Source organism: Schistocerca nitens, chromosome 4, assembly GCF_023898315.1.
Source record: "Schistocerca nitens isolate TAMUIC-IGC-003100 chromosome 4, iqSchNite1.1, whole genome shotgun sequence".
NCBI lineage: Eukaryota > Metazoa > Arthropoda > Insecta > Orthoptera > Acrididae > Schistocerca > Schistocerca nitens.
In genome coordinates this window covers 319237493-319252175 of record NC_064617.1, presented here as the reverse complement: position 1 = coordinate 319252175, position 14683 = coordinate 319237493, and the positions used below count along the sequence as shown (strand labels likewise).

At 39.9% G+C, this 14683-nt stretch overlaps 1 protein-coding gene across 1 annotated transcript in view; it reads left to right on the top strand.

The window, feature by feature from the left end:
• The window catches only part of LOC126252771 (sialin-like), a 114587-nt gene that overhangs the window by 35430 nt on the left and 64474 nt on the right, over positions 1 to 14683 (top strand). The window contains exon 4 of the mRNA XM_049953698.1: positions 6890 to 6974. Within this exon, the coding sequence (XP_049809655.1) occupies positions 6890 to 6974 (85 nt within the window). The remainder of the gene's footprint in view (positions 1 to 6889; positions 6975 to 14683) is intronic.

The following is a 14683-nucleotide window of genomic DNA, read 5'->3' as shown; positions in this document are numbered from 1 at the left end:
GAACCAAGACTCGAACTCGGTACCTTTGCCTTTCACGGACAAGTGCTCTCACAACTGAGAGGTGTGCCCCAGGGCAGCGTAATAGGTCCTCTGCATTTTACGATTTACATAAAACTCACAACCCGTCCTCACAGCTTCCATTCTGCCAGTACCTCATCTCCTATCTTCCAAACTTCACAGAAGCTCTTCTGCGAACTCCTGGAAGAAAAGATATTGTGGAGATGTGGCTTAGCCACAGCCTGGGGGATGTTTCCAGAATGAGATAATCACACTGAAATGGAGTGTGTGCTAATGCGAAACTCCCTGGAAGATTAAAACTGTATGCTTTGGTAGCTCAGTTGGTAGAGCACCTGTCTGCGAAAGGCAAAGGTCTCGAATTTGAGTCTCGGTCTGGCACACAGTTTTAATCTCCCAAGAAGTTTCATATCACCACACACTCCGCTGTAAAGCGAAAATCTCATTCTAGAAAAATCATGCATAATTTCATACAGTAATGGCTTATGTAATAATGTACTTGGATAACTCATCTTTAAGGAAAAAAGTCTTCTTTGCCCAAAATCGTGCTGTAAGAATAATATTTGGTGCTCACCCATGATCATCTTGTAGGCATCGGTTTAACGTGTTGGGCATTCAGACTATTGCTTCACGATATATTTAAACCTCATGAAGTTTGTTGTAAATAACCCACTACAATTCATAAGGGACGCTAAGCTACATAATATTATCAGAAAGAAAAATGACAGCCATTATTCCACATTAAGATTATCTTTAGCACAAAGAGGGGTGCACAATGCTGCTCCAAAAATCTTTTATCACTTGTCCAGTGATATAAAATGTCTAACAGACAGCAAAGTAAAATTTGATAACAAACTGCGAAAGTTTCTCCTTGACAAAACCTTATGATCTGTACAAGAATTTTTATTATTGTAGTGTGAAAAGATGGTGGGTAGGAATTACTAACTCGTATATCTTCTTACTTTTGGAAAAAAAAGAAAGCTTAGAATGGTCAGAATGTAACTATGTACGAATTAATTCGTGATGTGAATGTATAATGACTCATTGCACATCATTATGATCTATTGTGCAAAATGGTCCATGGAACATGTAATCCACTAACTAACAGTTGTTATATCCTCTACTTCTCTTGAAATATCAAATTAACTCAGCCTCTTCTTCAGTCCTCCTATAGGCTTTTCTTCCTTCTGGAAACATCTCCACTCACTTCAAGTAATTTTTATATATGTGTAATGTTCAACTAAAAGCTCAGCAACACGTTCTACCATGACGCCATTACTCAGTCTCCAAAACAGTCCTTGATTGCGTCTGCAATTGCCCCAAAACCACTTCACTTTAACTTCTTCTCATTACACTGCTTCCTCTTCTCCACGCATCACACTACAGACTTTGTCTCAAGAAACTTCTCCTTTCATCCTTACTCTTCATACCTTAGAGTACTTTCATCTCTCTCACACTCTTGTTGCTCTAGACTGTCTTCTCTTTCATTGCAAACATAGATGATAGTTATAACGTTCTGGGCATAGTGGTTCAAATCACAAAATTTATGTGAATATTACACAAACGTCAACAAAAGTAATGTATTTCCAAATAAGGTGTCATACAAGCAAATATACAGACTTTGCACTTGGCATTAATAAAACTCAGTTATAGAACATGAAATGACATAAAATTGAGAACACAAATAATTAACAAAATATTATTGAACTGAAACATACACTCCTGGAAATTGAAATAAGAACACCGTGAATTCATTGTCCCAGGAAGGGGAAACTTTATTGACACATTCCTGGGGTCAGATACATCACATGATCACACTGACAGAACCACAGGCACATAGACACAGGCAACAGAGCATGCACAATGTCGGCACTAGTACAGTGTATATCCACCTTTCGCAGCAATGCAGGCTGCTATTCTCCCATGGAGACGATCGTAGAGATGCTGGATGTAGTCCTGTGGAACGGCTTGCCATGCCATTTCCACCTGGCGCCTCAGTTGGACCAGCGTTCGTGCTGGACGTGCAGACCGCGTGAGACGACGCTTCATCCAGTCCCAAACATGCTCAATGGGGGACAGATCCGGAGATCTTGCTAGCCAGGGTAGTTGACTTACACCTTCTAGATCACGTTGGGTGGCACGGGATACATGCGGACGTGCATTGTCCTGTTGGAACAGCACGTTCCCTTGCCGGTCTAGGAATGGTAGAACGATGGGTTCGATGACGGTTTGGATGTACCGTGCACTATTCAGTGTCCCCTCGACGATCACCAGTGGTGTACGGCCAGTGTAGGAGATCGCTCCCCACACCATGATGCCGGGTGTTGGCCCTGTGTGCCTCGGTCGTATGCAGTCCTTATTGTGGCGCACACCTGCACGGCGCCAAACACGCATACGACCATCATTGGCACCAAGGCAGAAGCGACTCTCATCGCTGAAGACGACACGTCTCCATTCGTCCCTCCATTCGCGCCTGTCGCGACACAACTGGAGGCGGGCTGCACGATGTTGTGGCGTGAGCGGAAGACGGCCTAACGGTGTGCGGGACCGTAGCCCAGCTTCATGGAGACGGTTGCGAATGGTTCTCGCCGATACCCCAGGAGCAACAGTGTCCCTAATTTGCTGGGAAGTGGCGGTGCGGTCCCCTACGGCACTGCGTAGGATCCTACGGTCTTGGCGTGCATCCGTGCGTCGCTGCGGTCCGGTCCCAGGTCGACGGGCACGTGCACCTTCCGCCGACCACTGGCGACAACATCGATGTACTGTGGAGACCTCACGCCCCACGTGTTGAGCAATTCGGCGGTACGTCCACCCGGCCTCCCGCATGCCCACTATACGCCCTCGCTCAAAGTCCGTCAACTGCACATACGGTTAACGTCCACGCTGTCGCGGCATGCTACCAGTGTTAAAGACTGCGATGGAGCTCCGTATGCCTCGGCAAACTGGCTGACACTGACGGCGGCGGTGCACAAATGCTGTGCAGCTAGCGCCATTCGACGGCCAACACCGCGGTTCCTGGTGTGTCCGCTGTGCCGTGCGTGTGATCATTGCTTGTACAGCCCTCTCGCAGTGTCCGGAGCAAGTATGGTGGGTCTGACACACCGGTGTCAATGTGTTCTTTTTTCCATTTCCAGGAGTGTATTATTTACATTGGACAGAAATCTCTGTCACATCTGTCCCTGAAACTTTCGTAAAGTTCGAATAGCTTTATGAAAGTTTCTGGCAGTTACTGTCATTAATTAGATTAGTATTATATATTTGACAATTTAAAACAACTTCAATTATTCTTAATTCATATCCCCACTCATACCTCGTTCGTTTATAAGCAAGGTGTGACATTGTCTCGCTTCGCCTGTTAGCATCAGCTGGTGACAAGCGCATGGCTGACACTAAGTCTTTCATTCATTCACACCTTGTCATTGCACTTGATACTTTCTTACAATGGACAAACCACTCCTTTAGGCAACAAACAACTGTCTGGCACATTCAACCATCTGTAGTGGATTGTAAATTAGCAGTGCCAGCTCCAATCTGTCAGAACACATCTCTCTTTCATACATAGACTTTGTTATATTGAGTCATCTCACGAACATACATAGAATAAACAAAGAAAATACTATTGCAAATAATGTCTTCTAAGCTTCCTTTCTTAATAAATCTCCTGTAAATGCACCCACTTATTGGCCTGTTTCACATATTAGTATCACCTGTTTAATAAGTACCTTCATAAATCGTTGCTTCGTTAGAAATACTAGTATTTTGTCTTGACAGGAAGCATTTTCTCAGTACCTTCACCTTCTTCTTCTTCTTCTTCCATCTTGTCAGTAACACTCCTTTTCTCATTATGAAATAAATCCGGCTGCAGTCACTGACTAACTGAGATTGCTCTACTTGTGTGATGTCTTGCCTCTTCAGATGCATATACATGCTAACTAAATTTTCTGCTGTTGCTAATCTCTTCAGTTTCTCATAGCTTGATTCCCTCGGCTCTCCTTGCACCTCCTCCTCTTCGTCTTCTTTCTTTTCTTCAGACCCTTCATTTTCTTTCTTCTCTTCTTCCTCTTTAGTGCTATCTTCCTCTACCACAAGACTATCTCCTCCTCTTCCACGTTCTTCATCCTCTAATTTATGTGTAGTCACATAGCCTACTATCTACTGCATCCTCTTCGTGTTTCGTACTGACATTTCTGCTTTCAACCAACAACAACAGCAATATTACTATCACCTCACCTTCTACCTTCTACAACACTATTTTCCTCTTCTCTGTTACAGATTCCTCTTTCTCCTCTCCTGCACTTCTGCTTTTCCTGATTTACTTCTGTCTTCAGCCTCTGTCTTCTGCACTCTCTTTTAGTCTGTTTTCATTGCCAATATGCGCTCTGTTATCGGAAGAAATGGTCCGTATAATGTAGCTCTTATGTTTTCTTTGACTCTTCTTCAATTGTTATTCTACTTCCACCAGTTACGAAGACAGTTCCTTAAGTACGAGAGTTCTTTCTTCTTCTCTTGTTTCTTCTCTTCTCTTTCCATCATTACATTCTATTCCTTCCAAAAATCTTTTTCTTCCTGTTACCTATATGTCTCTCTCTTCTTTTTCCACCTCTGGGGTTTTCTAAACAACTGGTATTTAATGATTCCCCATTTCCCCGGTTGACAAGTGTTTCTGCAGCAGATAACTTCTTTTCAACTTATCTCCCGCCCTACATTGCCGCTTGTGACGTCACTCCTGTCAGTGTATCTTCCAAGTTACTAGAGTTCGCTTCACACACTTAATCACTGCGTGTAGCGTCACTTGTGTTTTTATTTTTAATGCTCATCCTGCTGCGCTGATTGCTGTATATGATTCCTTGAAACTTGCCAAGCAATTTTCACAGTAGTATCTAATGTTGATTTCTTGCTAACTAGCAGTTACTGCCTCATCTTCTCAGCATGTTTAGAGCTCCTGGTCCTGACTGTTGTCTCGCATTTGTGTAGATATGCTGATAATTCCATCTCCTGTTATCGTCCTCTTCCAATCTTCTGTTATTCCTCTTCTTGTTTGGTCCTGTATCATCACCAACTATAAATCATGCATGTCCATCGTAGTTTGCACATTGCTCTGGTGTATGATTACCGTTAAAGTTGGCTTCTGCCTATTCCATTCTTCTCATATGACCGTCCAAATTAGTCCATAGCTCTGTGCCTACCGATACACAGATTTAGATGGTTTTCTCCACAGTCCAGAATCTTTACTTCATTGCTTAAAAACAAATCCATGCTCACTAACTTGTTAAGCATCCTCTGACACTAGGCTGATATACTGCCCCCCCCCCCCCCACCTGCAAAAAAATAAAAAGAATAACTGAAGCTCCAGATAAAGCTTCTCGCTACATTTTCCTGGATTTCACGTGATCAAACTTTCCGAGTAAACTTGTGGATAAACTCCCTGAATATTTCACATTGATCCTGTGCTTTCTATGCCCAATGCTGGTTGTCTTTCTTCATGAGACTACAGGCTGCCTGTATTTGAATCACTTCAGTCCAGTGTACCAGTATGTTCTTTCATAGGCCCTACATGAAATCTGTAGATTGGACAGATCCTATTTTTAAATTCCAGATAACTGAATTTTGCCTTTTCACAACGTCAATCGAATTTTTCGTGCGGTACCGTCAACTATATGCAACCTTCTTGTGTTTGTGGAATCATCCCATTTATTTCTTGTTCCACTGCCGTGGTACATTCTGTAGAGTTTCTACTTTGTTTCTCCCTACCTGCTTAAGCTGTTCAGATATCTTTGAATCCACTTGATCGCTGACACTTGAGCTTTTTCTTTCAGCAACCTGTTCAGATTCTTCTTTTGTAGCTCTGATGTTGCCTTCTGCTTCCCGCCACCGATTTTTCAGCTCATTTTTCGGTCTTACTGCAACTTCAGCAATAATTAATTCCAAATTAGCCAAACCTGATATGATTTTACTATCGAGTTTGCTTTGGTCTGTTCGCATTTAATTTGGCTTCAGTCACTTCTATTTTCTTTTCTAATTTGCTTTACATAGTTTTTCTAATTTTCTTTGACCATTTTTCACTCCGATTCATTAAGTACCAGCCACCTAGACATACTATTGGTGTTCATTTCTCCCAGAGGCCCCACTGCATTTGTTTTCTGATTCAGTTCTTCCACTTGGCCCTGTTTCTCCTTGAACAACTGTACCTCTAGTCAGATTGTTGAATTGACGTGAACTACCGTGTCTACACAAGACACAATGTGACTGGACATAACTTTTGCAACATGTGTGTGAAGTGTACATGTTCATCAGCAATGTCTACGCGTAACATCAGACTGTTACAACCGGTCCACATCATCACGTTTTAGGAAGTAATGTCGAATGGAGGTGTTGCATGTTGGACTATTGTTTATATCGTTGTAGACGACGTCACACTGTGGATTACGACATATTCTAATCGAATTATGCACATCACCACTTCAGATTACAAAACTAAGTGATGTGGTATTGAAAAAAGTCTCGTCACTCTCCACTCAGATAAATTCAGATCCAACTATGTACACAGTGTATAACTGCTTATTGTCCACAACGAACATGCTTACAATTTCTCTGTCTTTCGCTACCTATTCCTCCTCCTCTTCTATTCTTATTCCCTCCTCACGACTGCCAAAGTATCAAAATCTAAGTTCAACGGTGTTTCTTTCAAATTTGAGTGCCATGTGGCCGTTTGTAAGAGCAAATTTTGAGGTTTACGTTCATTGTACCTCCTTTAACGTATAGATATTACATAATAAAGCATTTCAATATCTTGTAAGATCTTTCTCATAAATTAATTTTTCATTTCCATCTGATTGTTCAGATCAGACTTGAAGAATGTCTTTTTCGTTTACAGGGTGGCATAATACCAGCTATACAGACGATTGTTTGCAGATGGGCACCAGATCACGAAAGGAGCTTGTTTTCCATTATTTTTCTCGGTAAGCGTCAACAAAATGTAATTCTCTGCAAACATGTGACTAGTGTGTCTACAGGCCTTTGGACCACAGTTTATAAGAGTAGTGCCATAATATCCTAAGCAGCGTTTGCGTGACATCACACATCCTGGTTGCCTACAGGCAGAGACGAGCGTGGCATTAGGGATGGGAATAGGCGCCTGAACGCGCGCGCACACACATATATAAATATATAGCAATTTGTAACTCCTTCTTAAGCGTTGCCTCTTTCTTGGAAGTGGGAAATTAGAAAGCTCCTGAGCTAAAACACATGCACACAAACACTCTTTTTCCCCTCCCAATCACAGTCGCACAATTTTGCGTATGATGAACCCCAGTTTTAGTCATCGTGTTCTCTGTAGCCCTCATTTGGTGACAAAACTCGACTGAAGATCGTCTTTGTACCCATTCCGTACAAGGTACAATGCACTCTCAAATTAAATGCCACAATGTTATTTCCATATCCAAACAGTCTATATTATTTATCAATATGAAAATTTCTTCTTGCTTATTTATTGGCACTACTGGTGTAACAATAATTATGCTCACTTCATGGAAGACAAAAGGTATCCTCAAATAATGTGCGACAATGATTTTCCCATATCTAAATTTCCTGTATTATTGTTTTATAAAAGAATATGTGATTCACTTTATTCTTACTACTGGTGTTACTTACGGGTTGAGTTACAGCTGAAGCCTAAAACCTGAATTCCGTTCTTTATACCCAGTTGATACAAGGCACAATGGAACCTCAAATTAAGTGTCACATTTTTCTTTCCGTATCACACACACAGAGACACACTGCCACTCAAAATCGCCAAGACAGATTATAGGGGAAAGGATTGGGTCAGCAGGTGAAAGTCTATCTTCTACTGTGAGTCTCAGGAGTAGTTGTATCTTTGGACAAGGTTCCACACAGAGGAAAGTTCGATATCTGTCGATAGATGAAAATTCGATTTTTACATCAAAGGTAAAATAGCACTATAAAATAAAGTTGTTTGTATTACTTATCACAATATCTAAAGATATGTTTTATATTGGTACAAAATTCATGCTCACTTTATTTGCACTACTGGCGTGATTTACACGTTAATCTACACTTGGCACCACAACTTGGCTGTGATTCGAACCTTATACCAACATAGTGCAAAGTGCAAAGGCTTGCTGTACTACACGGCTATGAACCTCAGAAGCAGTAATATCTTTAGAGAAGTATAATATTACTGATATTGACAAAAAATATTATAAAACTTTTTAATCACTTCTGCTGATGGAAAAGCTCCTAAAATGGTAGACTGGAGCATAGAAAATTTTCACTTGTTAATAATGAAGTTAACACGGAGCATAGATTTAAGTTTCAGGAAGTCGTTTCTTAAAGTATATGTATGGACTGTAGCCATGTATGGAAGTGAAACGGGGAAGATAAATAGTTTGGACAAGAAGAGAATAGAAGCTTTCGAAATGTGGTGCTACAGAATAATGCTGAAGATTAGATGGGTAGATCACATAACTAATGAGGAGGTTTTGAACAGAATTGGGGAGAAGAGGAATTTGTGGCACAACTTGACTAGAAGAAGGGATCGGTTGGTAGGACATGTTCTGAGGCATCAGGGGATCTCCAATTTAGTATTGGAGGACAGCGTGCAGGGTAAAAATCGTACAGGGAAACCAAGAGATTAATACACTGAGCAGATTGCGGTAGGTACTGGAAGATGAAGAAGCTTGCACAGGATAGAGTAGCATGGAGAGCTGCACCAAACCAGTCTCAGGGCTGAGGACCACAACAACAACAATAATGAAGTTGCATTCCGCCATCCAGCATCAGATTCCCACAGACCGACGAGAACGTTGACTGACGGCATTGTTTAGACTTTAGAGGCCAGTGACAGATCTCAGAATTATGCAGTTTGCGTAATTACGTTGCCCGGATACTGATGGAAAGGATCAGTAAAAGAGATCTCGGGGACGCTGAATAAAAGTTTGATAAAGTAATTGCCAACTGAACACAAGTGGCGTTCAATTGTGGCCACCATACAATTCGTCGGCGACTCTCCATCGCTGCAGCTTGAAAAAGTTCTAAAATACAACTTAATAAATTGAGATGCGACATTAATGGAAGAGGAAAGTCGGTTTCTTGATTCAAACGTGGCACTTGTAATTATTTAACCAAAAGTTGCAGATACGGGAGCGAAACTTACATTTTATGATACAGCTGTCGAAAACAAACGAGAGAGAGAGAGAGATCACAGCTCCTACTTTTATTAGTCCAAAACAAATTACTGCGACAGCCTTCGACTTGCTTTATAGAGCATTCTTTTTAAATTAAGTTTCAATGTACAAACATTTCTCTGTAACATTCTTTATCAGAACAGCACAAAAATACATCCCCTATATTAAATCATGACCTTTTCTCCTCACTTTACAGATTTATTTACACAGGAAAAAAATTTTCTTTATGTCATTTAGCATTACTTAAACGTTTGGAGCACATTTTATTAATTATTCAAAAAGTATCATTTCAGAAGATTCTCTACTGAGGAATATTCAATCTCTGGCCGTGAACGAAAACTGGATCCTTGCACCAAAAGTAAAATAGAGTTTAAAAGAAAGGAAGAATTATTTGCATTGCCTATCAAAGCACTTAGAGATATGGTGTTTAACTAACAGGATTCGAATTGTTTACTTGTTAGATAGACGCGATCTAGGCCTAAATTTTCGGACTTATAAAGCTTAAAAATCTGATCAAACACACTTGATAACGAAAATTCTCTGAAAGCAAAGTAGTTACTAATTCATTCTTCTGTCATTGTATCTCCAAATCGTTACAGAAACAACAACAACCGCACATAAGACCCTTGTGTCGTTTTTTTTTTTTTACATATAGCCAATCTCGCTTCCTTGTCAAATTTAAATCATTCTTTATACTTAATTATTCTTTACAAACTGACCTTGAGTGAGAAATGTGGGAGCTGTTATGGGTAGCGAGTAGAGGGATTTGTTGCCAGTCTTGTAGGAAATATTTTCACTGGGGGAAGGGGGGGGATGCAGTGGGGAGAATGTTGGGAGAACAGAAGAGGCTCTCTCCTGAAACTGCAGAATATGCAGTAGGAATATTTTGATTAGGGAACAGGAAAGAAAAATCTTTGCCCTTCAGGCACAGTTGGACGAAGCAAGGAAGGAACTGATAATGATCAAGGGAGATATGGGGAGTAGGGTGGTTGGAAACTGGCAGCTGGTAGGAGGATAGGAAGAAAGAGAACCTGATCTGACAGTTTTATCATCAACATCAAAAACAGTTATCTACCACTACCAGAGTTAAGTGGAGAAGAGCCTAGGGTAGAATGAGGAGCAGGAAATGTGCAACACACTTCAACTGAGGCCAAGAAGCCTAGGAATGTACAAAGTGTTAGGAAGAAGAAAGTTCTGTTGCTAGGTAGTAGCCATGTAGCCATGGGTGAGGTGTAGGCCATCAGTTACAGGAAAGTTTAGGGGCAGCGTACCAGGCCACCAGTATCTTCAAGCCAAATGCAGGGCAAAGTCATGTGATAGAAGACTTAGGGTCTTTATGTAAGGATTTTACCAAAGAGGTCCATGTAGTGATAGTGGGTGGGGTGGGAAACGATTTGGACAGGGATGGGGCATATGATATAGGTGGTGCCCTGGACAAGATAGCTTCCCTGACTCATGGCACCAACGTAGACTTTGTTGAGCTGTTGCAGCATCATAATCGACCACACCCTGACGGAGCTGTGAGGCGAATCAATGTGGAGTTAGGGATGGCTCTGAGGATAGCTAGCTTTGCTCATGTTTCTCTGGTGCCCATCAGGACTATCAACACAGGGGGTTTCACTAGGCATGTCCTACACCTAAACAGGACTGGGAAGGGAAGATTCACGAAAAAATAGGGGGGGGGGGGGGAAATCTCGGGCCCACATGGTCAAATACCTGTTGTCATGGGTAGGAAAAGTAAGTCTTTTTAGGATATATCCCTGCCTAAAGGATATCTCCAGCAGTTTAAAAAATATTGAAACAATCACTCACAAGACAGACTTTAACACTCCAAATATCATGCATACCAGATGTCACAAAGAAAAACAAACCACTGGAAAGAGTAACATGGGGCATTTCAGAGACATAACAATCCTTCATAAAAACATGCAATCAATAAGAAATAAAATACAGCTACTGGAAGTTGAGCTCCAATCATTGAAGTGGACAGTAGTTTGCGTTGCTGAGTGCTAGTGTACAGAGACAGAAATTCAACACATAGTATTATCATTGTATGAAAGGGCAAACTCTAACTGCAGAACTGCTTCAACAGGTGGAGGATCATGCGTTTATATCAGAAAAGTAACACAGTTCAGATCAAGCCATGACCTCAGTACAGAAATTGAAGACAAACACTTTGAAATATCAGCTATTGAATTAAGAGGGCTTGATATCACCAAGAAATTAATCATTTTGTGTTTGTATGGATCTCCCAGTGGTAGTATGGACACTTTTTTCAATAAATTAACAGAAGTTCTAGATAAAGTCTCAAGCACAAGGGTCAACATAATTTTGTGTGGGGACATAAACATCAACACTAATATCATAAATGAATCCAGCAGCACCCTCATAAATACCCTTCAAAGTTTTGGCAAGACCCTATTGGTCAATAGTGCAACAAGGGTTACTACAATGACTGCATCAGTAATTGACCATGTGACCACAAATATGGACATGGAAAAATGTGATGCAGCTGTAAAAGATCTCAGACTATCAGACCATCTCTGTCAAATAACCACAGTAAAATCAGGCATCGAATCATTTTCAAAACTACAAGCCTACAAAGACACATATCAGAAATTAAAAAAAAAAAGATTTTTCAAAAGACCTAGCAAAATAAAGCTAGGATGAAGTGTATAAGGAAACCAAGGTGAATATGAAATTCTCCACATTATTTAAATTGAAATTTGAAAAGGCATTTCCAAAAGTATACAAGTCTGTATCAACATCTCACAAAAACAGATGGATAACAGCAGGTATTAAGAAGTCCTCCCAAACACTTAAACATATGAGTTCCATGAAAAAGAGTCGCAATGATCCATAATTCTTAAATTTCTATCATAGATACAAAAAGATCTATAGAAAAGTCATTTCATGACAAAATAACATGTAATGCAGAGAATAAAAGTGAAGCAATCTGTGACGTTATAAAAAAGGAAATGGGGAGAGGCAAACAACTGCAGAATAACATGCTGCTAAGGTAGGGGGATAATGTAATAAATGATCCACAACACTTAGCAAACTATTTAAACGAGCATTTTTCAAGCACTGCAGAGAAGTTACAGCAAAAATTCCCCAAAACAATTATAACATCTGTAAATAATGTTGCAGTAAATACAATGATGTTAGTTCCAACCACAAAGAATGAAGTCAATAAAACTGTTCCAAAACTAAAACATAAGAAGTCAGTAGGCGTAGATGAAGTACCAATGTGCTTACTGTAACAATGCATAGAGATTATACAAGGCCCAATAACAAATATAATAAATGAATCCTTCACATCAGGGACATTTCCAGAGCAGTTAAAAAGGCAAGAATTGTATCTTTGCTGAAGAAAGGTAATGCAGAAGATATAGATAATTACTGGCCCATGTCCCTGCTGTCACCATTCTCAAAAATAATAGAAGCAATTATTGATTTCCAAAGTGGAAAAAATACGTAGTCAGCCATAGTAGAATACATAAAAGGTGTACTTGATGCTCTTGACAAAGATGAGTGTAGCACAGGCATATTTTTGGATCCTTCTAAGGCCTCTGATACAGTCGACCACAAGATTCTATTAAATAAATTAGAAGCATTGGGAATAAGAGGGGTAGCTGATGACTGGTTTCGATCATACCTAGCAGATAGGGTGCAAAGAGTAGAGATACATATGCTTCAAATAGATCCAAATATTTAGTAAAACACTTATCAGAACCAAAATACATAAACATTCTGCCGTCCGGCGACACCACAGTGATACTGTGCGCGAAATAGCAGTCAATGGCCGCCGACACCACAGTGGTGTCGTGAACATAGTATCGAGCAGTGGCCGGCGACTGTACTTTAGTATCTTTTGCATTCTGTTGGTGTTTTGTTTAGGTAACAATAAGTTACACATGTCAACAAGTTTTTTTATTTTTGTAAGTACTTGTGCCCTTTCATCATGGCAGATGAAAGAGACAATACGATTATTTATGATGAAGGTGCAGAGCAAAACTTGGAGGTTGCCACTACATCATATATGTCTCATCGTGATCCGGTTGACAGACTTTCCAGTCACGTAAACAGCACCAAGTAATAGGCCTACGTATTTCCGAAACGAATAAATTAAAACGAAGAAACTGCTACCTATGCTCCAAAATCAAAATAAAAAATAACAACAAACTACATGAGTAAGTCTTGTGGAGTTGAGTTACATCTTGGAGTCTGTTTTGCTGCATATCATATGAAAGAGAAATACTAAGTACCAAAGACAACAGAAATAGACAAATATATGAAACAAACAAATTTTGTATTTATTTACATACGTAAACCTTCGAAATTTCATGAAAGTAGGGGAACAGGGGTGAGAACTTATGAGAACTAACGATGAGATTAGTAAAACGTTACAATTTATAATCTCCCGATAATGTCAAGAACAGTCAGAGACAAGCCAAGTAATCCGAATTAGCGCTGCCGGCGCCAAGCGGATAAATTTTTACGTGACATGCAGAAGGCAAAAATCTTAATGTAGGGGTTCTACAAGGTAGCATATTAGGACCAATACTATTCCTGATGTACATCAATGACTTTCCTGGTAGTGTTACTCATGGTGAACAATTTCTCTTCGCTGATGACAGCAATATTATAGTCACCGAGAAAAGCAGAGAACTCCTTGCAGAGAAAGCAAATGAAGCTCTCAAGGAAGTGACATTGAACATAAAGAAAACTAATGCCATGAATTTTAGTTTGAAGAGGGAAAATGACAATGTTAAATTAAATGTAGATGGCACCTCTATAGACTGTAACAAATGCAAAATTTCTAGGAATGAATATTGAGTCTCAGTTGAAGTGGTGTGAACACCCAACGAACATACAGTTTTCAAATTCCAGGAAAGAGCCATAAGAATAATAACCAAAAATAGCAGTTGAGACCATTATAAATACCTGTTCAGAACATTGGGATTTTAACTGCTCCATATGAATACATTTACCAGTAAGCTGTACACATCAAAAATAACATTGGTAATTACAGCACAATCGGCTCTGTCCATGACCATGGAGCAAGAGCTGTCTCAACTTACATTTACCAAGAAAAATAAACCTAAAACTCAAAACAGATTTTCTACCAAGGAATAAAACTGTACAATAAATTACCAAACGAGATTAAAGAAATTGCAGAAATACACTTATTTAACAAGGCAGCTAAAATACCTGTAATGTAATATATTTTATACATCGAAGGATTACTTAGACAAAACAGAATATGGGTTTGGTTAAGGGAGATATACAAATAAATAATAATAATAATGATTACAAAACATTCAACATTCCATATAACACTTTCACAATTTTTCCTTCTTTTTTCCTTTTCTAGAAAAACCTACCCCTCAAGCTACACATAGCACAATACTAACACCTCTTCCTCTTTCTGAGCTCAACATCTCACTCATTATAGAGGGATG